Raw genomic sequence first — 26,482 nt, 5'->3', positions numbered from 1 at the left:
AACTGCTTAATGTCCACTCTACAAGCAAAATACTTTCTGGCAAAAAATAAAATGAAATCACAACTTAATGTTTAGAAATGTGTGTTTTTCATATAGTAATTGCCCATAATCTCTAGTACGAAGGAGGCATACTCTTTTATTTCTTAGTAAAATAAACAAGAATTTAAAAGCAAACTAAAAATATAAACAGAAGTACTAGGAAACTGATATACTCAAGGATCAAGAACTGACTTGAAGTTCCTGAGAAAACTGTACAAGTTAATTTAGATGATCTCTCCAACATATTGGCTCCAGTGCCCAAAGCAATGAATCATTGACCAAAGACAAGCCAAAATCTTGAGACCTCAAAAGTATCATGAGTCCTTGTATGCTCAGAAAATAAATGGCTCTCAGGTATATCACAGGAAGGTACTTGAGGCCTGTATACCACATACTGGAAAGAGTAGGAGATTTCAAGTAGTAAATGCCTGCCTAAGGTTTTCCCTCTTTGAGAGAAGGTGGACTCTGGAGTCAGGAGATAGCAGCTTATATTATGAAGGGAACAGCCTTGTAGTCAGCTTAATCTCCTTCAAGAGAACTGCTAGCCATTTGCAACACCAGTATTTTTGAAAAAGGAATAAAAAATAGTAATAAAAATGGCAAAATGGGAAGATTTCATCTATATTGTATTGCACTTTACTAAAGATTTTCCTGAATATAGAAATCTTGCAGTTGTCCACACAAATACTTGTGACAGAAACCACAATCTTAATGGCTAATTATCATGTAATTCTTTATTACATTTAGTTAGAATATCAATTCTGCGTGTACTCTAAACCGATGTGATGGATGCAGTAATGGGTAACTGCACTAGTTCTGGAATGTAAAGAACTCGTTACCCTGGTACTTACTAAGCAGCATCTCTCAGCTGTGTCTGTGGGACAGGATAGCAGCAAACTGGTGAGGAAAAAGTAATAGTCGTAGAACTAGTTGTTTCTCTACATCACTGCAAACTACTGACTTATCTGCTTCTTTATGCTGAAGGACCCAAATTAAGGACACCAAATGATAGTAGAGACAGAGAGTGGCTATGCTCGACAGGCTGAAGAGTACCCCAGTAATGCTTGGGACTCTTCCCCAGTCCTCCTAAATGACTTCGTCCTTATTGGCTCTCTATATATTGTCACATTGAGAACATAAGTAGAATCACACCTAGAGGTTAGGATTCAGGGACCCAAAGCTAGGGCACTAGACAATAGACAATAGTCAAGGGTTGTAAGTCACCCAGGAAGGGGAGTGCTTATAACCAGAGAGCCAGGCAGGGATCCAAAATAGGAGAGAACGTAGGTAATTAGCTTGACAGGATGGCAGGAATGAAGGTGGGCAAGCCTGAGCACTGGGCATGTGATTTTCAGGAATAACGGTACAAGAGACAACCATGAACCTGTTTTTGTTTGTTTGTTTGTCCACAAAGCCGGGTGGACAAAATAGGAACTAGTGATGACACAGGTCCCATTTGTCAGGTTCGAACAGGGGTGAGGGATGTAGGCAGTGTCTCTATGGAAGTCAAAACAAGACATTATGAAGCCAGGAAAGTATCATGCAACCTGATGAGGCCAGATTTTTGTGAACTCTCTCCACTAGGTACCAGAACAATGGTATGCATTTCCAACTTTCTCAGCTAAAACTCTCTGAAAAAGGACACATTTACCTCCTCTTATGCTGCTAATGCAAAGTTGTTTCTGAATCGTAGGACATGCATTCATTTATGAAAATATAGTAAAATATCATTCATTTGCACCACTGTTAAAATTACCAAACTGAAATAGTTGAGATTATTGAATGTATAAAATGAAACATCATTTGCTATTTTATATCCAGGCAGTAACTTGAGGTTGCAGCTATAAAACATATCTAGGTAAAAGCCCAGAGAGCCCCCTTTGATGAATGGCAACACTCTCTTCTAATTAGCAGTATCTTATACTAACACTTAAAAAAGTTATTTCTTTGAGTTGGGTGCACACCTTGCAGTATCCTTTGCAGCTCTATAAAAACACCTTTTCCTTATAAGAAAGAGAAAACTCGGTCTATTCCGGGTTGCAAAGCAACGTCTGAGCTAATGAGATTTCATTGTACTAAGATGCCAAAGCATTTCTTACTACAAGGCCACATTATCGGTAGAATCTCTGATCTTTGTAACATTGTAATAACTGAAGATATGTGATTTCAGCTGATAAATTATGCAGCTGCCTTTCTAGTCTCTGCTCTGGGCTGTCTTGGACTCTCAGATCCTGAAAAGCAGGAGACCGTGCTTGCCTAATATTGGCAAATGGCGCCCTGCGGTGAAACTTATGACAAAAAATATTAAGCGAAAATGTCCTTGACAATGACAAATTTTAAATGGCTCACCTGACCATAGCTCCAGCTTCTACTTTTGATGTTATTGAAGTCTCCATAAAAAATAACCCCGATGTCATTTAGGACATATTCTTCTCTTTCTTTATCATCATCCAGGTATACAGCATCCTCTGTATCAGAATTTAAACAAAATGACCATTATCAAACCAGTCTGAATTTATATATTTAAAGTTTGTTTCGGTCCTAAACTGCAATTTAATCAACAAATAAAAAGTCCTTTGTCTCGCTAAAGATAGCTCATTTCCCAATATGTAATTTTGGCAATGGTGAACCTAATCAGTAGCCAAGATCAGTCTGTAAATGATGAAATTTGTCAGCGAAATGCTGACAAACTCTGTCCCTTTAAGTTACAAGCAGCACAATTAAATTGACATGTCTCATTAAACATTTTAAGAGTCTGGTGTATCAGTAGTTTCAGAATCAGAATTCTGTGATGCAGACACAAATCTGTAAAGCAGATCAAAAAATAATTTTCAACCTATTAATGTTAATAGAAAACTAGCCAAAAAGAAATGATTTTTAAAACAATTCTATGGCATATTAGAAGGTTGCAGTATCATCTGTCATGCTTGGTTTGTGGCCCATCACTGACAGAAGATGGGAGGTGGGGGGTTGCCATCTTTCAATGAGCATTTATTGTAGATGCTTTTGGAAGGGTTTTCCCTACCATTCTCTCTGGTTAGCACCTTTCATTGCAAAGACTTTTTTCTTCCCTGTGGCTATAATCTTAAGAAGGCCATACTCCTCATTTGCCTACTTAGTAATTAGCCTAAAACTTATTCCCAGGGCAGGTGTGAAAACAGTAAAAACATCTTTAACACAGGCAGGACCATACAGGTATAAATTATAGTGAGGTAAATTTGAATATTTGGAACAGGGTCAGTTTGGGTCCTAAATGCAGGCATGGTTCATTACATTTCATTACAAGTCATACCTGCCATTTCTATGATTTTTTTCAGGGTTCTTTCCTCATCATTCCCTGATAGGCTTTTATCATTCTCTTTGAAACAGCAGTTATTAACCTTGGCTGCATATTAGAATCACCTGAGTAGATTTAAAGACGCCTGATTCCTGGGCTGAACTCTGTATCAATTAAATCAGAATCTCAGAGGGTGGGAGTGAGATCCAGGCATCCAGTCTATCTATCTATCTTTCTGTCTTTCTATCTATCTGTCTGTCTGTCTATCTATCTATCTATCTATCTATCTATCTATCTATCTATCTATCTATCTATCTATCTAATCATCTATCATCTATCTATTTATGTATATTTTAAGTTCTCCAGTGAGTCTGATAAACAACTAAAACTGAGAACAAATGTTCTAGCCCCTTACTACTCGAAGACTGGTTAAAAGACCAGCATCATCAGCATCACCTGGGAGCTTGTCAGAAATGCAGAATCCCAGGCCCCAGCTCAGACCCACGAAATCAGAATGTGCATGTTAACAAGATCCCCAGGGGAAGGATGTACACATTAAGGTTTGCAAAGCACTGCTCAGCCCAACCACTTCAATCCCTATATGGGCTATCTTACAGTTTTGATGGAATCCCTTGAGGATTCTTTGTCTTGTGTTTACTCTCTAATACTTCCTTGTTTCTTCCTTTTTCTGTTCTCTCCCCTTGCCTCCCATTTTTCCGGTTTCATAAAATTGTAAGTACACGTACACACTTACATATGTACTAATGCCAATAAACTGCACACATTAACAGTGTACAATTTCAAAATCAAAATAATAAACGTATTTATCACCCCAAAAATTTCATGAGCCCCTTTATATTCCTTCCCGAGCTTCTCTCTGATTCTCCCATTAATTTTTTTTTGTCACTGTAAATCAGTTCACATTTTCTAGAATTTTATTTAAATAGAATCATACACTATGTACTCTTTGGGTGGTCTAGCTTCTTTCACTCAGTCTAATTACTTTGAGATTCATTCTTGTAGCGTGTATCAATAGTTCCTTCCTACTAAAGTCATTTTATCTTTCTAGAAGAATTTGACTTAAATGACAAGTGTTCTGCAACTTTCCCTCAGCCCTTGCAAGTGTAAGCTTTGATGCCTCAAACTGTTGGCCTTGCCAGGTTTTGGAGGCAGAATGCCATGGTTTTATCAGCAATCTCTACATAGGCCTATGGCCCCTAAAAGAAAACGATAGCTTCATTTCCAAGTGGATAACACATAAGGAATTGACAACTGTGTTTGAGGTCAATATTTCTGGGTAAGCATAAATGAATACTTTTATTTTAAAAGAAAATAATGTGAGAGTATATATAAAAGGGCACTGACCATTTGCATGCACATGGCCTTCCATCAGATGCTATCAACCGTCCTGAAAAGAAAAGGCTACTTTTGTTTTTATTCTTTTATAATAGTAGTTTAACTGTTGTGACTATCCTAATGATAAACATGCTAGCCAATTGGGTTTTAAATGCCTGCTATTGAAGTAGAAATCTCCTGCTATTGCTATTTTGAAATTAATATAACAAGGGATCGTGTTAATGACATTAGAAACCAAGATTTGCAGGATAAGAGAAGGAATGCATAAGCAAAATCAAAGAAATAAAAATTTAAACCTCGTATCCTATCTTTAAGGCATTTGTCACATAATATTCATTTGCAAATTATTCTAGATTTAGGAATAGCTTTCCTTAATTTTTAAATTATTATTATTTAAAATAAAAGCAGAGAGAAGGCTTTCTTTCAGTTTTCTTTTTATTAATAACTTGCATGCATGATAGTACTACAGCTGTAGACTAATAGTTGGACTAATTTTAATTAAGAATGGAAGCAGTTAAAGGTTTGACTACAAAATCAAGTTTTTCTTTAAAATCCTTCTTAAATGGCTCTAAGGTGGACTCATCTTTGGAAAGCATCACACTGCATGTGATTTACATGACTGCTAAACCCCTCGAGCTGCCACCGGTTTCTGCAATTTATCTGTGTGTTTGCACTTCTCTCAATCCTTTATGTGTGCTCTATTCTTTTTCTCTTCCTGATTCAAAAGAAAGACAAACTTATTGAATAAATAAATAAATTAAATAAATAAAACATTAAATATTACTTACATGGTGCAATTTATTCACTAACAACATATCAGGATAAATTAAAAGAACTTTTGCCTGAAAATGCTGCCTGTGGACTATTGTGTAAATGTAGCCACTTTGAAAAATAATCTTGAAACTATAAATTGAAACATGTTTGGTCAGATTGTATCAGACTTAATTTGTTTTGTTTTGTTTTTCCATTATTAACACATTCTTCTATTAAGGGATATATATTTAAATTATTCTGCAGAAATCTTAATGAGTATAGAGTTTTGGGGCATGAAGTTTCCTTGTTTCTTTCTATTCACTCATAACAGTTAAAGTTTTTGTTTCTGGACTAATAGGCCCTTTAATATTTTTAGCTAGAAATCAGTCTCATAAATCTATTTTTGAGTATACTTTGTGTAAAATAAAAATATTTAGCTTTGTTAATAACTTTTCCAAGCTGAACTCCCTCTAGCAAGATTTTTTAAATGCTTTTATTTACTATGAATTTAGATGGTGCACTTTTCCTGAAATATTTCATAACTTTTTTTGTACTTTTGTCATTTGAAAAGGTTGTGGTATAGTTGGTCTGCAATTAAGTTGCAAATTTAAAACCACTGTCAGCTTTGTAAATCAACATATTGGTGTTTTATTCCTGATTTATCATCATTCTATTTACAGCTGGAACTGGAATCCCATTATCTTCTGGCTACCATTCACTTCTTCATAGTTAACAAAAGAAGAATGTGTAATTCAGTGAATGCAGTTAAGTACCCTGTCAGGAGATGAATCTCATTTCATCAAAATTGAAGTATGTTTTCCCATGAAAATAATGGCACGAATTGGGGACATATCACTCTGAAATTGGAAGACTTCCTCACTTAAGGCTCCAAGGTGGTTCACTCAGTTGAATTCTAGATTACTACTCTTTTCTTTGTTCACCCACTGAGGGGTATGGTTACTTTAGTGGGAGGAAATGGCCATTCTAACTACTGTTTTGAGAAGATATAAGAAGAAAATTTTAAAAATTTTACCTCCTCCCATATGGTTGTGCTTATGCTCTTATGGCCTACAGATGGATTTCAGAGATTCTTTAAGAGATTTTCCTATTTCTACTAATCTTTACAATACTGTTAAGTGTTTCAATCAGAGCTTACTGTAATAATCATAAATTTAATTCCATTATAATAAAAAATCAAGCAAAGTACTTTAGGAAAAAAATAAATAGAAATTGAAGATGTTGGTAATAACTCATGATGCATTTTCTCTTTAAAAATCACATTTTTTAGTTCTTCCCACTATAAAGAACTAGAAAAAAACAACCAATATAGTAGCAGCAATAGCCCTTGAGCCTGTATGATGGTCTCTAAGTACCACTCTTCCTCTTCCCCTTTTCCTGTCAAAGGGTCCAGGGCTTCTTAAGAGAAATGATTCAAAGAGGTCTGTGTCAGAAAATGTATAAGACTAGACTGAAATATGTCTTCCTATCAGAAAACAAGGAGGTTATTAAAGATTGTAGAAGTTGTGATAAAGGAATCAAAAACCAACTTAAAGAAGCTCCCACCAGCCAAGAATGGGGTCATTCAAACATCAAATATAATGGTCACTGCAAGAATTGGAATAAAATATTTCCATAATTATAAATTCATAAAGGTTTTTACAAAGTCATTGATCACCTTTGTAAGTTGATAGAAACAAACTTATTATTCTGAAGACTTGGAAATAAGGAAAGAAACATGTATCTAGATTTCCTTATGTAAATACTACTTCAAAGCAACAAAATAATTGATATGATAAATACAAAAGGAATTGCAGGTTGGAATGCCACTATTTGTAATCCTTAATGAAATAATGGATCTAGACAAAAATTTTTAAAGGCAAATAGGGAATTTCATAGTCGATGGATGAAAATGAAAAAAGCTGATCCTATTGATAAATCTAAACATAAAAAAGATGTGCACACATATACAAGTCTAATTTTTAAAGATGCATGCTAAAATGTAGGGATACAATAATATGACAGCTGGAATTTTCTTGAAAATACTAAAGCAAATATAATGGAAAAAATAAAAAGTAAATATGGCAAAATACTGATAACTGTTGAATCTGGAAGATACATAAACAAATATTCATTGTACTATTCTTTGCGCTTTTGAGTTTGTTTGAAAATTTTTATAATAAAAATAAATGTTGCCAAAGGATATAAGAGAAAACTTGAATAAATGAAAACATTCAAAATGTTTCTAATTGGATGTGAAAATTTAATATTGTAAAGATATAAATTCTATGCACATTAGTCTGTACAGTTAATGCAAACGCAACCAACATTCCACTTTGATTTTTTAGAACTCTGCATGCAGATTCAAAAGTTTATCTGAAAAGGTAATGTGAAAGACTAGCCAATAAGTAAAATGTTAAAAAGGAAGAAAAACTAGGAGACTCGCCTCACAGGACAAATTGAACTTTTGACCCCAATTCACCCAAACCTGTATCCATGTCCTTTGCCATGTAAATAGCCATCTTTCTCTCTAGGCTGAAATATCCCCCTCTTGACTTTGGGATTACTTTGGTTAAAGAGGTATTAGTAGAAGTGATGCAAGTAAGTGTTTGAGATGCCCTTGCACAATTGAGCATGTGCTCTTGCATTTCTACCAGGACCATAAGAAAAACATACCCCAGCAAGTCCACCAGTCACAGGAAGATGAGAGACACATGGAACAGAGCAGCTCCACAACCTGCAATAACAGGTAGAGCCTCTCCAGCTACTCCCACCTGAAGCAGAGCTGGTCAGTCAAGCTCCATCTACATTAGCCCAACCATCGTCAAGTGCCAGATCTATGAGATTAAATGGTTATTGTTGTATGCCAGTAAGATTTCTTGGTTCTTTCTGATGAAGCATTCCTGCAATTACAGCTAACTAAAACAAAGCTGTAGTTAATTGATTTGGCACAGTAATAGATAAATATGTGGATAGAGTTAGATGTATATTAAAGCTTAGTATATGATATAGATGGCATTTAAAAACAGTAATGGCAGATCTGATCAATAATGATGTTTTGACAACTGCCATGTATGTGGGAAAAAAACCAGTAAGAGCTATTTCTCTCACTATATCAAAATTTATTGATAGATTTAAGAGAGGCATATGTATCTCTTTCTGCAAACCCTTAACTCACTCAAATTGTCCCAGAAATGTACAAGAAATAAAACATTCAATAAATATATTAAAATACACTCAACTTAATTAATAATTAGAGACGCACAAACTAAAATAAGCACAAAATACCATATTTTGCCTACTATGTAGGCAAATTTTAAAGCAAACGGTAACACCTAGTGCCAATGAAGTCATGAAGAAATGAATACTCTTGTGTACTGTGGCTGTATTATAAAGTACTGCAGCCTTTTTAAAGGGTAACTTGGCAGTATCGATACAAATCTAAAACATGAATTTACGTTGACCAAGTAATGCTGTTTACAGGTATCTATTCTACAGAAATACGTTTGTGCAAAATATATGTGAAATATTTAATATAGCATGGTATGCTATAGTAAAAATAAGCAATATAGATATTTGTAAATAAAAGAATGTATTAATTATACAACCTTATCAAGAAGTCCTGAAAAAGAATGTTATGTACTGATATAGATATATATCAGTACTCTATAGATATATATATGGACATTAACATGTAAAATTATTGCAAAGTATCCAGAATTATAAACACAGTTACAGTTGTTTTTCTCTGGAGATTCTCTAGGATTGGAGGATGAAAAGAGAAAGTCCACTTTTTACTATATGTCTGAGTATATATGTATATATTCAAAAGGACAATGTATTCAATTAATTGTCAGTTGAAAATGAAAAACATTCAAAAATATATTAAGTGGATGAAAATACACCAAAATGTTGTGTATCTGATTTGTAGATCTCAGAGTTCTTTTTATGCTTTCGTTATTATTACTTCTATAGTAAGATTTTTATCACAAAAAAGTTTTTTTTTTAAATGTGGTTGCATTTAAGTGGAACTACCATTTTAATAAGAGGTTATTAAATTTAACTTTTATGCATTAACTTTTCTTCAAGAGTAATATGGTTGTGTTCTCTTTTATTATCAATGCCATTATTAAACATCATCATATGATCATAACTTTTCCTCCTTCTTTAAGTCTCCTCAAACCTTTTTCTTACCAGCACAGTCTGGAGTAAGCCTTGTTCTGTGGTAACATCTATCACATCATAAGAAGATTATTTTAATGATTTAATTATTTATTGAACAAATATGTGTTTGTTACTTACAATGTGCCCAGACCTTTCTAGGTGCAGTACAAATACAAATGAACTCATTGAAACTCATAAAATCTCTAAGAGAAAGATATTATTTAATCCCCATTTTATAGATAAGGAAACTGAGGAAGAGAAAGTAAAGTAACTTTCCTGAAGCCGTAGTCTTAATAAAAGGTGCAGACAATATCTGGATAGTAAGCTGTTTCCCAAATGGACTGTGACTCTCGAGTCCAAGAATTAGGTAACTGTGTTCCTTCCCAGTACCCAGATAGAGTGCTTGGGAACATGACACCATAAATGCCTACTGCAAGAATGAGAGATGAGAATGGATGTCTGGAGTTTGGAGAGTGAGAGAGAAATCCAAGAAAATGAAGGATTTACCTTTGAGTTTTTCGTTACTATTGATGGGAAGTTATAAATTTAGGTGGCACACTATGCACGGGGAGGAGTTCTGTAGCTCAAAACTAGGCAATTCTTTTCCTTCTAGCAGTTGAAATAAATCTTCCCTGAAAATGGGCAGGCATGATCGTGGATCCTCAACAAGGCGAGGAAGTCAAATGGGAAGTCTTGATTTAAATTTTAAATTTATTTATATTTTAAAAGAAGATTGAGAGTGGGAAGCAGAGCTTTATTTTCCATTTTTATTCAGATCTGTCACTTTAAAATACAGTTATTCAAAGCTTAGATAAAAAAAAATAATATGCCACCATGAAAACTCAAAAAAAAAATCTCTTTCTTTGATAAGCTATCAAAAATAGGAAAACTTAATCATTTGCCTCTGGAGATTTTTGTTGTTGGCTTTCTTGTGTTGCTTTTGTCTGTTTTTAAGAGGTAGAATGGGATTTTACTAATCCAGGAGGAAAAATTATTCTCCACTTAGTTAAATGAAGGATACTACTAAAAGGAAAAACAAACTAACCAATAACTCAGTGTCCTAAAACCTAGCAATTTGAAGAGTTAGAAGGCACACACTCACTTGGATATAAGTGTGGTGATTGAGAGTTTTACTTCTCAAATATGTGATAACTGATAGAAAAAGCTGGATCTAGATAGCTCATAAAATTAGAGAGGCAGCACTGTGGACCTACTGACAACTTCTTAATCCTAAGTGACCTCTGGCAAACAATCACAAGCATAAAACGAGAGGAAAACAGATTCTGCATGTCATCTTTGGTGAATGCGACATGATACCTCCATCCACCTTACCCAACAGCTCTGCCACCAAAACAGACATTCAATATGCCTTGTAAATAACCACCCTTCCAGGGTGACTAACATGAGACAAGTAGTAAACAAGAATGATCTCATTTATTTTACTGTTCCTCTGGTAGGAAAAGAGAAAATTGTGGGCTGAGAAATTTTGTGAGTCAGTCATAGGACTGATTTTAGGTACCATGGGAACTTACCACTTGCCTCCACACCCAGAGAAAGTAAGAGTTTATAACAAACACATAAAAATGAATGCTATTGATTTTAGTATCTGTATAACCTCTTTGGGAGAAGGTTATAATCAGGATATTCATCGCCTCCTGGACCGAAAAATTCCTTTTGCTTATTTACATGCTATTTCAAAGTTAAAGCAAGTCCCATTTCCAAAGTCATTGAAGTCAAGTCTAGCAAAGTGAATTTGGGATCAAAGAAAGCTATAGTGGCCGGTAATGCTATCATATAAGTTTTCTCTGAAGAATGTGCCTAACGATTAAAATCAGAGTTTGGTTTTGTATCATCTCCTTTAGAAGAAATAATGGCTTTGTCTTTCAAAAAGGCAAAATGTGTCACCATTTTAGTGAAGGGAGAAATTTTGAGTGAGGAGATTAGGAATAACTTCTACTTGCCTCCCCTTTATATAAAAGCTGAACATCACTAAAGAAAGAGGGAAGACTTATGCTGGGCAAGTGTAACCATTCTTCGAGGGAGTGGCTTCATCTATAGAGCAAATGTGATTCCAGATTGGTATCATCATGATATGTTTTTCCATTTCAAAGTAAATCAGAAGAGGTGATGAACTCCAGCAGTCTGCATTACTATAGGCATATTAAGAAAAATTTCCTGTCCATGGAAACTGGGGTACACTGGAGCATATTAAGAAATAACATTTCCAGAATCTGTGCTTTTTTTTCTGGAAGGTTCCAAAGCTACTATCTTCCTAAAATAACGTAATATAACCACTCTAGAAGCCTGACTTTGTCCCTATTAACCTTGGAATGGAATGAATCCATGAAACACAGGCAAGTGGTTCCTCAATATTTGGATCCATTTATGTATCTTGTAAACATGTTGCACTACATTACAACTCAGATCAATTTAGGAAGTTTATTTGATTTGTGCTAATTTGCCAGTTTTGCTGGTGCAGGGCTTTTTACTGTGCTTAAATATCTTCAGAAGATAGACTATTATACATGAAGCAATTCTACAGAGAAAAATGTCAGAGATTCTTTACTTAGTACGTATCCTCAAAGGGAGCCTCTGTCCTTGTTGGCATGCTTACTTTTTTTTTTTTTTTTTTGCTAAGAAAACTTTCGTTTGATCTTACAGCTATCAACCTAGTTTTATTTTTATTTATTTTTAATGGTAGGCTTTTCCAATGTTGATTAGAAAATCATAGAAGCTTCCTGGCTGGCATTTACTTCGTGTTTCTCTTATTACACAAGACAGGATGCCAATGGTTCTGGTTTTAAAATTGAAAGAGCTCATCTTTACCTAATCAGGATATTCAACTTTTAGCTCTAGCTTGTTTCCTAATTTTCTATATGACCTTGAGAAACTTATGTAACACCACAGTGTCTGTTTTCTCTTTTGAAATCTAAGGCTAATAATCCTCTCTCTGCCTCTCAGAGTGATAATTATCAATTAAATTCAGTAAACAATTCACTGAGCATTAACTCTGTGCCTAGCACCATGTTAAGCTGAATGGGAGAAGAATTCTGCTTTCCAAAACACAAAATACAGGGTGATATTGGCTATCAGCATTCTTTGAAGAATATTAAAAAAACTACATATATAAGGACTGTAAACTACCCGAATTGGCAAATTCATGTGATTCTGAATTAGATCCTTCCAAACTTGTTCCTTCCAGAAACATTTCATAAACAGCTTTGGTCCTTGAATCTGGGGTCACCTATATGCCATTGAAAATGCTTATTTTGCACTCTCTGGGCTCCCTTGTGATTGTAATGACACATTGAATGATATTTACTTGGTATTATATGAAAGCACTATACTTGGGACTAGAGAATTTACAAAGATAAGCCACTGGCTGGTCTCTCCCCCCACTCTCTAGCTAGGCCAATGCCCCATTACATATTTTTGTGCCATACTTATTTTAGTACTTTTCAGATAGTATTTTGTTTTTATTAGTAGCTCATTTGTTAAACCTTTGCTAGAAACTTTATGAGGGCAAAGGTTGTCTTTTTCATCATCATATTCGCAGTGCCTAATTTAGCGTCGACCCTTAAATATTCGTAAATGAATAAATAATACTGTTGTATTACCCATGGGTAATTATGTTGTCCTGAGTATGGGAAGAGACATACTATCAATATTTAAGCATTGGACTGAATGAACGAATGGCTTTAGTTTTAGTGTGTAAGTTCTGGTGTGGATGCAAGGGTGTCTGAGAGAAAGGGGTGCTGGTCATTGTTAGCCCAGGAACACCATTCTGTACCAAAGGGTTCCAAAGACATGTAAAATTACAAAGCAAATAGTATAAGGAAGAATTTCATAATAAAATATAAGCTGGTTATATTTTTTTTTACTGTCTGTTAAAAGCATCCAGATATTAGAAATTTATTGATTTCTTTATATTAAGTTTAATTGATTTCTTTGTTTCAAAGAAAATACAAAAATTACATTGGATAAAAAGGTAGAAATACCAGGTGCTAACTTAGTGTCAGCTACTAAGAGAGAAAAATCCACATGCACATGTTCCCACAAACAGAATCCCGCAGACACTATAGATGTTTTTGACTTTATTCAAGATGGTAGGGTGTGAGATTACATTTATAACTGATCTGCGATAATAGGTGCAGTGAACCTAAAAGCATTTTCTTGGAATTATTAAATCAATGCAGCAAATATTCATTGAACATTATGTACCAGGCACTCTGCGAGGTATTAGGATACAAAGCTGAATGAGGTAAGGGAAATCAGTGATAAGAAATGTGGCGGAAAAGGATCATCAAGAGAAGAAAGACCAATGCCCGATCATCAATTGCCCCAGACAGATTATGAAGCATAGATATGGAACATCTAAATCTCTCAGGACATACTATCTGGCTCTAAGTTTAGATGAGCAATTTAAAACATTCTGAATTTAAATAGTAAAATCCATCCAATGATCCAGACTTTCTGAGTGGTCAGAGAAACAAGATGAATTCACAGTAACTGTCCAATTCACTATTGCCTTTGTGGGTACAGTTCTCTCTCCATCCCCCTGGAGAAGAGCTGCCTCATGGAATGGGTCTGAAGCCAGTTAGCACTATTAAATGGAAAAAAACTAGCCAATAATTCTCCCTGCATCCACCCCTGTCCTTACTAGTGTGGTATTGATCCCCACTAATGATTTAGTGATTAAGGAGGATAGATTGCCTATGAATACAAAGCAAGCCAAAGGGCACCCAGGAAGACAGCTGAGTGTGTATATATATATATATATATATATATATATATATATATATATATAATCAATAATTACTGTATGTGGACATATAATTTCAACCCAGTGTCCTAAACCACCTTGGATGTCACTTCCACATTGAGTGTGCTGTTTTTAGCATCTTGCTTACCTTGCTCTTTTTTTTGACAATCTCTGATTTCCTCTTCTGTTACCCTTTCCATTTGGACAATGGCCAAAGCCCTCTCTATTTAACTACTTTACAATTGTCAGACTGTATCTCTAAGAGTCCCTCATTATGAATTAACATATGTAAGCACAAAACCAGCTGATTTTCAGGCTACGATATATTTGATTGTGTGTGGGACTCATGATACATATCCCTTTTTGGGTCATGCCTTAGCTTCTAGGCTGGGAAAACCACACAATGAGTGTGGTTTCATAAACATTCTCTGAAAGATGTAAGTATTGACATAAAAATATAAAAAGTTGTTCTCTGAAAAGCTGGCACCAGAATTTTTCTGGACAAACTGATCTTCAAAAAATGTGTGGTCCCTAAAAGCCCAATCACTGGAGAAGCCAAAACAGCAAAACAAAAAAACTTGCAAACTTTTTGCTTTGCTTGACAGAAGAAAGAAAATTTGCTCCTGAGAGAGGATGGGAGAGAAGTTTGGAGTACAAGGAAGAACAGAAAGAGAGAGAGAAAAGGCAAGAAGATGGGGAGAAATTAAAATTAGGATTAGGGAGAAGTTCACAAAATCTTAACAGTAAATGTACTCTCCTATATTTTGTGATTATTGATTTGAGATTATTATGTAAACCAGTGAGTGAGGTCCCAGACCAGCAGCATCAGCATCTCCTGGGAACTGGTTAGAAATGCAAATTCTCAGGCCCCATTCAAGATCTATTTGATCTGAGGGTGCTGCACAGAAATCTGTTTTAGCAAATCCTCCAGGTGATTCAGATGTGCTCCAAGTTTGACAGCCAAAGTAAATCTTTTCTCTTTCACCCTCCACGCTAATTTTCAATAATGTCTAGAGATTAGTATATGTTTTGTGAGACAGCTTTTGTTGTTTCTGAGGCAGCCTAAATATCAACACTGGGAGAAATGGGGTTCCTAAAGGTAGAAATGGCCATAAGGACAGAAATAACCAAGGAATTTGCAGAAATGTTTGGCCTTTCATAGGCCAAGGATTAGGACAATTGCAGAATTTCCCCTGTGTTCTGGGGAGTAGGGAGGACCCACTTGCCATGTTTCTGTAATAAGCCTGCTTCCCACTTCCAACTCTCATGTCTTCTCTATCAAGCCTCCAATACTCCCTCTTTTCTTGTTCTTCACAGATGTCTTTGCTTTACACTTCACTGAGAAAAAGAAAACTACAAAATGGCAACAGCATCATATTCCTTCTCCTCCTTGATTCAGTGGAATCTAGAAAACCTGTGCTTTCACCCACCTCCTACTTTGCTCCTGTCACAATAGAAGATGGATAGCCCCATCTATCAAGCCCTTCATCCGTTTCCTGGATCCCACCCACTCAAGGATTTCACTCTGAAAGTCAGTGGTACTCAACCCTGGGTCCAAGAGTCACCTGCAGAGCTTTTTAAGAACACTAAAGTTCCAGAAAAATTACCTCAGAATGTCTGGGGAGGCAGACTACATTAGTAGTTTTTAGAGCTCCCCAGGTGATTCCAGTGTGAAGCCAAGAAAGTTAACCACTGCCCTCTCTGGGCAGCAGACTCTCTTTTTCTTGGTTTGTCTCTATCACTATAAAATTATGCCCACTCTCTCCTGTCTTTAAAAAAAATCTCCTTTGATCTTCATGTCGCCATCTCAGTTTCATGGGAAGTCTTCCTGAAAAGAATGACAATACCTGCTATCTCCACTTCTTCAACTCTTATTATACTGCAGCCCATGCCCATCTCTCTGGCTTCTGTCTCTGGTAAAACAATCCCTTTAAGTTCCCTAATTACTTCTGTATTTTCACAATGTATGACCGCTGTTTTTCCTTACCCTACTCAACTCACCAGCAGCATTCCAAAAAGCTAACTACTGCCTTCTTGAATCAACCCATATATCTGGCTCTGTGACATTGTGCTCTTCACTATGTTGGCTACTTTTTCTCAGTCTAGACTCTTCCCTTTTGTCTAGACTCTGTTGATGATACTAAGTCCACTTTTGCTCCTCTTTAAACATCCCCACTAGTTCCTGCTGGTGCCAATATTACATCATTAGCTCAGCCATCTCTTTTGATCTCCAGGTTCACTTATTCAAGAGCCTACTTGACATTTTTGCTTGGATGTACCACAGTTATCACTAAATTAACATTTCTAGATGTAACTCTTAGTTTCACCTCTACATATTCCCCTTCACTACCCCAAGTCTTCCCAGCTCTGAAAATAAATGGCATTGCCATCAACCCTGTTGGTCAAACCAGACACCCAGAGTTACCCTTAACTCTACCATCTTCTTTACCTACCATGTTTAATCTCTCTGTAATTTCTGTTTTAAATCCAAAGTGGATCTCTAATCCATTCCCTTCTCATCTCCATTGCTATCATCGCAGTCCAGTCCATGATCATCTTTGTCCTGTGCCCAGTTTTCAAACTGATCTCTCGGGTTTTATTCTCATCTTCTTCCAATCAGTGATACCTAGGGGAGGTCCCTCTGCTCCTTTTCTGTAATGCAGAATCTAACATTGAGGCCATGTTATCTCTATATCTAGATGACTCTTCTTGAACAGAAGTACCCAGAAGCTGCTTATCATGGATACAACTGAAGACAAGAATGCAATCAAGCAGTCAAAGGTAATTAGACTATCCACCTCTGAAATGGTTCTCCTGCAAAGTGAATATGTCAGACCACATGACTAACCCTTTTCATCTCTAGAAGAGTGGTCACATAAATTAAAATGCATGTAGGTGTGTACTCCGTTTTACGCAGATGATATAATCCAGAAAACTGCAAATGAACCAAAGTTTGGGTAAATTATACCATTCTTTAAATATGCTAGGGTGTCGGATAGTTATATGATTTTCTTTTTTGTAATGCAAGGAAAGTCAATAACAAACTCCGGGTTTATTTATTTTATAAGTGCACATTTTCAAAATTCAATTTTCTAACACTAGATCATCTCCTACGTACTCCTCCATCTTTGACTCCTTTGCTGATTCCTTCTGTATTACTTTTAAATGCTGGTGTTGTTTAGGGCTTGATACTACATCTTCCTTCCTTCTTTATGTATATCTTCTCCCTAGGTGCAGATAACTCCTAAATTTATATCTAATTCTCCAGAGTCATAAGTCAGGATACCTACTTGTCATTTCTATTTGATATCTAAAGTTATCTCCAATTTAACATTTTTGAAATTCTTAGTTTACTTATTTCCATCGGTCTTTTCCAACTCTGTACATAACATCCTATTCACTTAGTTGCGGAATGTCTCCTATCTGGTTGACAAGATTGCTACAAACAGGAGTGTACCTTTGAACTAACTGCACATGTCCCAGTTAATATCTCCTTTTGCTATCAACCTCAAGCATCTGTCACATAGATAAGATTATTGGATATAAGATTATAGGGGTGGTAAGTGGTGAGTATAAAATTAGCTCGGTGCCCTCTGCCAATGCTATTGAAATAGATAATTCAAAGTAAAGGTCAGTAGGATCCAGGTTTATGTTACATATGAGTGGAAAACATTGTTGTTCACTTATCATTTATGTGTAAGTCCAGATCAACCCTGATTCAAATGCAACTCTCACAAACTCTCAGTCATTCGAAATTAGCAATACTATAGACCCATTTTGGAAGTTTTAGAGAGCAGTACATATGATGTAAGATGATGTGAGAAGTATCCTGCCCCATATAAGCTTTTATAAGTTTTATTACTATTTTTTTAAGATCTAAAAGTGGGCCCTTTTCCACCAATGCTACTGCAACATTTGCATCTGCCTCTAGAACTTAAAATCATCTCTATGTCAAGTATGGAAGCAAGGGGCAGATATAGGAGAGGTAGAGATGAGGATGGGAAGAAAATATTGTATGTGACTGAGTTTTTAAATTGAATCAATAGAGAAAATCCTGGATTTGACCAAGTTTATTTAAATATAACTAGATTAAACTTCTGCAGCAGATAGAAAGAAGACTTAAAATAGCAGTAGAAATTAAGTTGTATTATTTTAAAATAAAGTTACATGTTTGCACATCCAGAGGTATAGCTTGTGAAACTTGCATCCATTATGCATACAAATAAATGTATAGGAGCCTTTAGATATTAAGGCTTTCTGTTCTTGAATTAGAGAGATAGAGAAGTTAGCTCCACTATGTACAGGATCAACTTTAATGTGTTTTTCTGAAGCCAAATTATAGATTTTAATAGTTTTGAAAGTCAGGTTTAATAAGCCTATTTTGTTCACAGAGCATTTGCAAACACAGAGGTGATATCATCGACATATAGCTGGACAATTAATTAATTGTGCAACTTTAAGCAATATTCAATTGCCTGCAATAAAGGTGTAGCAGCATTAACTTTATATAAACAAATTTTGTCCTCATATACACTGAGGGCAAATTTTGCATCTTTTTCTGTCTTTTAATCATGGAAAACAGTGCATGTAGAAAAGGAACAGGTCTTCTAGAATAGTTATGCTAATTCTCCAAAAAGGATACATTGTAAATGTATGAACTATTTTTTTTTTTAATGAGAAAAATAAATGCCCGCCCTTTACCTTCACACCAAGGATTGAAGAGAATGTAGGTGTCTGTTTCTGGGTTTCGGCTGGTGCGGATTATTCCGTAGGGGGTCCAGACGGCAACGTACATGCGGAATTTTCCCACAATGCACTTGGGCGAAGACTGGATAGACAGCCGGACAGACCTGTCCTCTCTCGTGACAACTTTGGCCCCCCACTTTCCCCTTTGCAGTTCCGAAACGACAGGAACTGGGACGTATGTTCCCTTGTTCTCCTGCGGGTAGCGACCTTGAGAAGAGAGAAGAGGTAGTATTGAGTAGATTTCACAAACCGACTTTGTTCTCACACTGCTGTTTTATAACTGAAGGTGAAAAATAATTTGTTAGACTTGAAATCATACGGCCTAGGTTAAATTTCCCTTCTGCTACCCACTAGCTACATGATGGTAGTCCATTTTCTTAACCTCTTTGAGGCTCAGATTTGTCCTGTCTAGATTTAAAAAAGAAAAAAAAAAGGTACTTATAGGGACTTTTATTGGTTGGTTAAACTAATGAATTCAAATAAGATGTGAAAATGCTAATCTGGAATGCAAAAACAGAAGTGGAGCTGTGTACTGTGGAGGTGTCATTCCCTGAAATTCTGTCCTCTAAAAAGTTAGGGGTATAAAGCAATTTTTTTGTTCGTTTGTTTATTCCGATTGTAATTTTATTATTTGTTCTATCACCTATAACCATTTCTATATTCAACCAAAATGTATTTACTGCCAGTCTCAATGACTTAGGCATACATCATGGGCAAGAATTCAGGCTTCAGAGGCAAATTATTTAGGTTTGAATCTTGGCCTGCTACTTCCTTAGCTTTACAAGCTTAGATTTAACCTTTACAAGTATCTTTCCTCCTCTTTTTCTTCATCAGTAACTAAAGATAATAATACTACCTAAGGATGAATTAAAATAACACAAGAAAGATGTTTTTGCATGTAATTTTTCATTCATAACAAATTTTCAGCTGTTATTTCTATAGATGAATAAATATCAGGGCATTTTACATGTTTCCAGGCTCACCATACTTTAAGTATAAGCTATCTCAAGGTAAATTTTATTTATCTTTATTGCTACCATTTTGGACCAAATTTTTATTTCATGTGTTAACTTCAAAACTAATTTTCACCAATGGGTTCCTGAAAAATCAAAGTCTTCATTGTATATAGAAAGTCAACCTCACAGCAATTTTTAACTCTTTAACTTGCCATTTAATTTACAGTTTAATTTATAGGATAGTCAAATGCATCAATAATTGAAACTGGAGCAAATCTGTCATTTGCAAACTGTTTCAAAATATATTAGACATTTAATTCTCCAAATGAAGAAAAATACATTTTAGACTGTCTTTAGGTCATTTTGATTGTAAACAGAAGAAAATTCAAGAGCAAAAGTTATTCATTCATGCCAAGTGTTTTATATAAAAAGTAGAGTATCCTACATTAAAATGAAAATGATGCTTCATTTGGCATCTTCAATTACTGAGGTTTGTAATGTATTTGTCAATAGGTATGATGTTGGAGATGGAACATCCTGAGGAGGTGTTTGCATAAGTTACTGCTGTGTAATCCTGTGAGATACTTAACCTTAATGAAAATAATAATTTACATAGTGTAAGTCAGGGAGAAAAATTAGAACCCCAGTGCTTTGATATTTGTTAGGGATATCAATTAATCAATTACTCAGAAAAAACATCATCATAAATTTGCTAAAACTTTAAAAATGGTTTTCTGCTAAAGTGTGACAGTGTGTAGGTGGTGTTCTTGGGACTACATGGGGATAAACCTCCAAAAGTCTGCATGAAATTCCACTTATAAAAGCCGTTTGTTTCAAAGACAACTTTATCCCCATATTTTCTATGTTTGCTTCTTTTTAAGCATGTTCAAACTGGTTTGGGTGGGGTGTGAGGTCGCCCTTTTCTCCAGAGCATACTTGCTCTCTGGAGTTCCCATCACTGTTGAAGTATAGGCATCAAAGGCAATCTTGCTAAATGGGACCATAATTCATTCATTACAGTAGCTCCTGGCAGCTATTGCTACTAAATACTGGCTTGGATTTAAAATACACAGTATTAAATATGACACAAGCTTAGTAAAAATAAACTTTCAGAGCTAAAATCTATGCAATAATAACAGACTTAGATTTTTTTAAACAAAACAGATGAAAGGAATTTTAAAAGAATTACATAAGTATAGTCCTCGAGGGATCGCAAAGAACTAGGAGAATATATGTGAAGTTATGTGCTGTGTGCTATGAGACTCAGCATCACCTTTGTGCTAACATCCACTTTTGTTGGAAGCATTGAAATAACTAGAACAATTATTCGTTTCCATGATTACACTTCAACTTGTGCTTTTAAAGACTCATATTAAATTTGACCTATCAAATTCATGTTATACAAAATTAGAGTTAAAAAAAAAAAAGGAGAGGCATGTTTATTCATGCTGGCTTCAAACCCAATCATGATCTAATTTAAAGACTATGTTTGAACGGTTTTCATTCATGCAACAGTGTTGGCTACTATGTACTAGGCATCATTCTAAGTGCTAGGCATACAACAGTGAAGTAGACAGATTCCTGTGTTCATGGGGTTTGCAGTTTATGGGGGAAAAAAAAGACAATACTTGTGCTATTTATTTACTGCTTCATTTCTTATAATAAACCATGGGAGAGAAATCATTATCAACATCCCAATTTGACAAAATAGGAAATTAAGACACAGGGTCATTAGCAATTGATCAAGGTGATGTAACTCGTAAATAGTGGGACTGCGATTTGAACCCAGTCAGTCTGGCTTGAGAGACTATGAGTTTAACCACTAAGGTCCACGGCAGTCGTATATGTAGAAAATTCTTTGGAGTTAGTGAGAACGAAGTTCAAATTCTAACTCGACAATTAATTATTAGTGCAACTTTGGGCAAATTTCTTAATTGTCTAAGCTTCCATTTCCTTGTCTCTTTGCAATTTAGTTTTGGAAATAGAAACAAAATGGATTTTATAATATAACGAAAGCTTTATGCCTGACACACAGCATGGGGTGACTCAGGAGATATTTATTGTTTGTGTTTTAAACAGCAACTGGAAAGTAAAGATAGGAGGAAGAAGAGGTAATTTTACCCCCTGTGGTAGAAAGGTGGGTGTCCAAGGGAAAGCAGTCATTTTTGTTGAGAAGGCTGCCTCTGATACTTACTGTGTGAGTATGGGCAAAGTACTTAACCTCTCAATTAAACCTTCATTTAGTCTGTAAAATGCGGGTAATAGTGGTCATAGTTTGTGATGAAGAAGGCAGTTCAGTAAATGGCAGTTCTTACTATTATCTCTCCATTTCCTCTGGCTTTCTGATTCAAATAAGAGGTCTTTTTTTTTTTTTTTTCTCCAGGAGTGGGAAGGCAGAATGGGTTTGCTGATAGTCAACAAACTTATAGAATCCAAATTTACTTTCAAAGGCCATTTCATTCCAATTTCCAAAATCTTGAGCTGATTAATTTTTTTGTCAAGAAGATTTATACAGGCCAGCCTGCCACACACAGAGACCCCAAATGATGACGTTCATTATTAACTAAAAAGCCTTGATAATTCTAGAATTATCACCTGAAAACCAAACCTCACTCATAATTTCTGATTTTCTGAATCATTTATAGTCACCATAACCTTCATTTATTCCTCAGAGCAGGTATCAACAAACTAGAGTCCATGGACTAAATGTAGTTTGCCACTTAATTGTGTGAATAAAGTTTTATTGGAACACAGTCCAATTTATTCATTTGTGTATTATTGTGCTACAGCAGCAGAGTTCAGTAGCTGTGATAGAAATGCTTAAGGTTGGCATTGCTTAAAATATTTAGTATCTGGCCCTTACAATAAAACTTTGCCAACTTCTGTCTTAGAGAATTTAATATTTTATTTATTTAGGGGGTGATTTCTTATAGACACAGAGTCTTTGACTTGGGTCTAAGAAGAAAACCTAGTTTTTCCTTCCAAAGAGAAATTTGTTATTTAACCAATAACAAACATCTGTGCTACTATTTGATCATGATTTCGTTTCCTTAAAGCCTCCTACTTAAATTCCTCCCAGAGGGTGTCGAAGACATAGAGGATTGGCCGTAATTTTTTTTCGATGTCACTGTACCTAGCTTAAATGTTCAATTTTATTACTGTAGTGCTTGTTTAGAATTGCCAAGGCAGTTTACATAGATAGAGTTGGAAATAAAGTGACAAGAAAAAAGATTTTTTTCCTGGGGAAAATCCCTGCAAGAGAATTTTCATGGAGATTCCATGAGATTGTCACATGCAGGACACCATGTACCGAGGCAGAGGAAAAGACAGGGCTCTGACAAAGGTCTCTGCATTGTGAAGATCGTTTTCCCTCTGCATTATGCTGCCTCCATGGAGGTAGGGGGGAGGATGGTGGAGGGATTCTGAAGATGAATAAAGTGAAACAATCTTCAGGGGTGTGAGGCAAGAGGACAGTGAGGGAATACACTGTGGTGGATAGTAGATGTGTAAGACAGAAGTATGAATCCAAGGGCTTAGTAACTGGTGGTGAGAAAGAAGACCTGGCGGAGAAGAGCATGCAAAGAGGGTCTCAGGCTACCATGCATTTGCTTTGAGAATGTTTCTAATGAGATGTTGGTGACTAAAAGGAGAAGGGTGAGCAACACCGATGATGTGGTTAGGTTAGGCCATGTGGCACCAGACCAGTGTATGGAAGCAAACCAGGAACTGGCAGTGATTACAGGTACACACACACACACACACACACACACACACACACACACGTATATATATTATGATATATATCATTATATAGTATGATACATTACAGGAATATATATATGATATATTCCAAAGAGAGGGGGAAAAAACAGATTTGCAGGCCTATTCATATTCACTGTATGGAAAAGCTGAGTTTTAATGTGAGACCTGACATGTCAATAGTACCTCAGGGTATTGTTGCCTTCTCTATTACACCATGTTTAATTCTGAATGTAATGATTTCAGTGGCAGCACTGGGGAAGAATTTTCCATGATTGAATTGTGAGTGAGGAAGTTGTGACAGAATAGTATTTCATTTCACTAAGTAGCCTTTCTTGCCCCCAGGAGGTGGCATGTTTAAGAAACCACAATCAGGCAACACTCTGGATCACCCATCCATCTACATCCATAACTACCCATCAGCTCTCCTTGGCCAAACCTGGGTGTGAAATGCAGCCCCACACAGATGACGATCATATACCCGTTTGCTGTACGATGCCTGGATAAATGTTGTGTTTAACTACCCCTCCATCCCCCTCCTCCCTCCAATTGTGTAACTTTTATATTTAAAAAATTAGCAACGAAATAGAAGTAGGAAGTATAATACCCAAAAAAAATCCTCATTTTGTTTTTAACAATATAGCCTTTGAAATTGGACTACTAAACATGAAAAAAATTACCAATTATATATTCTTTCAGATTTATTTAAAATTGGCGCCATCTTTCCAAGTGATCTAGAAATTAACATATGTTCTTAGTTTAAATGCTTGTTTTAATCTGTAAATTGTTTTTGAGGCCACAGATATATTATCTGTAAGGCAAAATTTGGTTGGTCTATATGCCTATATTGGAATCCCCTGTGCCTTCTTTAATCTCACTCTCTCCTTATACATATAGGTGTGAATACAGAGAAATGCACATACCTTCATTCCTTAGCCTCTCAGCCTGGAATTAGGAGGAAGACTGTAAAAATATTTAATCCTCTAAGATTTTATTTTTTCCAACCTTGGCTCAGTGGGCCTGAGCTTTTTGCATGGCTTCTTCATAGTAATGTCTCTTGTAATTTGGCAAGAGAAATCTACCTCATACTTAGACTATTATTATATGTGAGGGGAAATTTTACTCTTGACCATTCATTTTAGACCTGAGAACTCATTGCAGGCAAAGCCCTATATAGGTACTACCATACAGAAGAATATGTTGCCTTTTTAAAAATTAATTTTTTAGTCAGTTGTTAGCTTTGGAATATTTTTACATTAAAAACACAATATTTTATGTGGCAATTTGCTTCCAAGGTAGTCCAGGAAGGCCACTAATTAGCGTATAGAATGGTCAGTGTGGTTGGATATTGTTGCTAATAGAATGATTCTGACTTCACCTTGCTGTATCTAGAATCTGGAAGAACATGTTTGTAATGAAGAAGAAGTAGGTCCCTGTAATTGAAGTCACTGTTTCCCTTTGTGCTCTGTAATGAAGAAGAGTGTATGTCAGGACATCTTGATTTCTCTCATCTCTCGGGCATGTCATCTGAAAATCAAGTGGCCGTGGTCTGTGTTCCACCTATGCTCTACGTAGTAATAGTAACACTGATTGTGTGAGCCATGATTAATCACCAGAAAATCATGAAACAAAACTTTTTCCCCACCTATGGCCATGCTACCCTGACCAAGCCCAATCCTGTCTGATCTCAGAAGCTAAGCAGGGTTGGGCCCGGTTAGTACTTGGATGGGACACCACCTAGGAAGATCAAGCTGACAAGGTCCTTCCAATCTGTGAGGTCAACCAAGGGTTGCCTCACCTAAAAATAATAATAATAGTAAAAAAAACGCATTTTCTCCCTGTTCAATTAGATATCTATTTTTCTTATTAAACTGAGCTAAAGATATTATCTTATTTGTTTTTATACCCCCATAGAATATCACAATGCCTTGCACTGAGTGGGTGCCCAATAAATAAATGTCAATACAACTGAATTGAGCTTTTTGCATATGTCTAGTCCCATTTAAGAACATCACAGAGTTTTTAGGAGCTATGGGAAAAGATGTGTGCAGCAAAGCCAGTTGCCAATTGCAAGCACCTTTCACATGAAATAAAAATTTCTAAATAAAAATTTCTAGTTCTAAATTTTTTCCTTCAAAGGGTGTTTCCCATTCAGATACAAATACTTTTAAGCTGAACTCTGACTCCACCTAACTGCAGACTTGCTTTAATAGTGAATTCTTATAAGAGGATTGTCTCTCAGGAACTCATGAATATATCATGTCTCTAGCTAGTAAGGTAAATTTCATGATGTTAATTCATTTTTCCATTTGATTCATTTGTTTTTTTCCCAAGACACACCTTTTATGTTCAAAATAATCAATCTATTTCCAAATTGGCCCTGGAAGGATTACTGTGACAGCATGATGCATGTGGCAGAGCTGGAGGCATGAATACGGTAGCCTTGTAAAGTGAAGCAAACCTTGTTTTAATAGCCTTAGGATGGAATGGGGGTGCACAGAGACCAGTATGGAATACGTCCCTGAATAACTCTTAGAAACATCAGGTTACCAACTACAAAAACAAAACAATTTCACCAAAGGAAAAAAAATCAAAAAAGCCACAGAAATTTTGAATAATACAACAAACAGGAGAGAAACACAAATGTTCAAAAGGAAACCATTTCAGTAAGGA

General features: G+C 35.7%; 1 protein-coding gene across 2 annotated transcripts in view; it reads right to left on the bottom strand.

Annotated features, from left to right (window-relative positions):
- The window catches only part of F13A1 (coagulation factor XIII A chain), a 168,052-nt gene that overhangs the window by 90,436 nt on the left and 51,134 nt on the right, over positions 1–26,482 (bottom strand). For both annotated transcript variants that reach the window (XM_016160997.2, XM_016160998.2), the window contains exons 5-6: positions 19,050–19,301; positions 2,389–2,507 (exon numbers count right to left, since the gene is read on the bottom strand). In XM_016160997.2, the coding sequence (XP_016016483.2) occupies positions 2,389–2,507; positions 19,050–19,301 (371 nt within the window). The remainder of the gene's footprint in view (positions 1–2,388; positions 2,508–19,049; positions 19,302–26,482) is intronic.

Source organism: Rousettus aegyptiacus, unplaced genomic scaffold, assembly GCF_014176215.1.
Source record: "Rousettus aegyptiacus isolate mRouAeg1 unplaced genomic scaffold, mRouAeg1.p scaffold_m13_p_1, whole genome shotgun sequence".
NCBI classification, from domain to species: Eukaryota; Metazoa; Chordata; class Mammalia; order Chiroptera; family Pteropodidae; genus Rousettus; species Rousettus aegyptiacus.
Note: the sequence above shows the minus strand (reverse complement) of the source record. Positions and strands in the feature narration are given on the sequence as shown.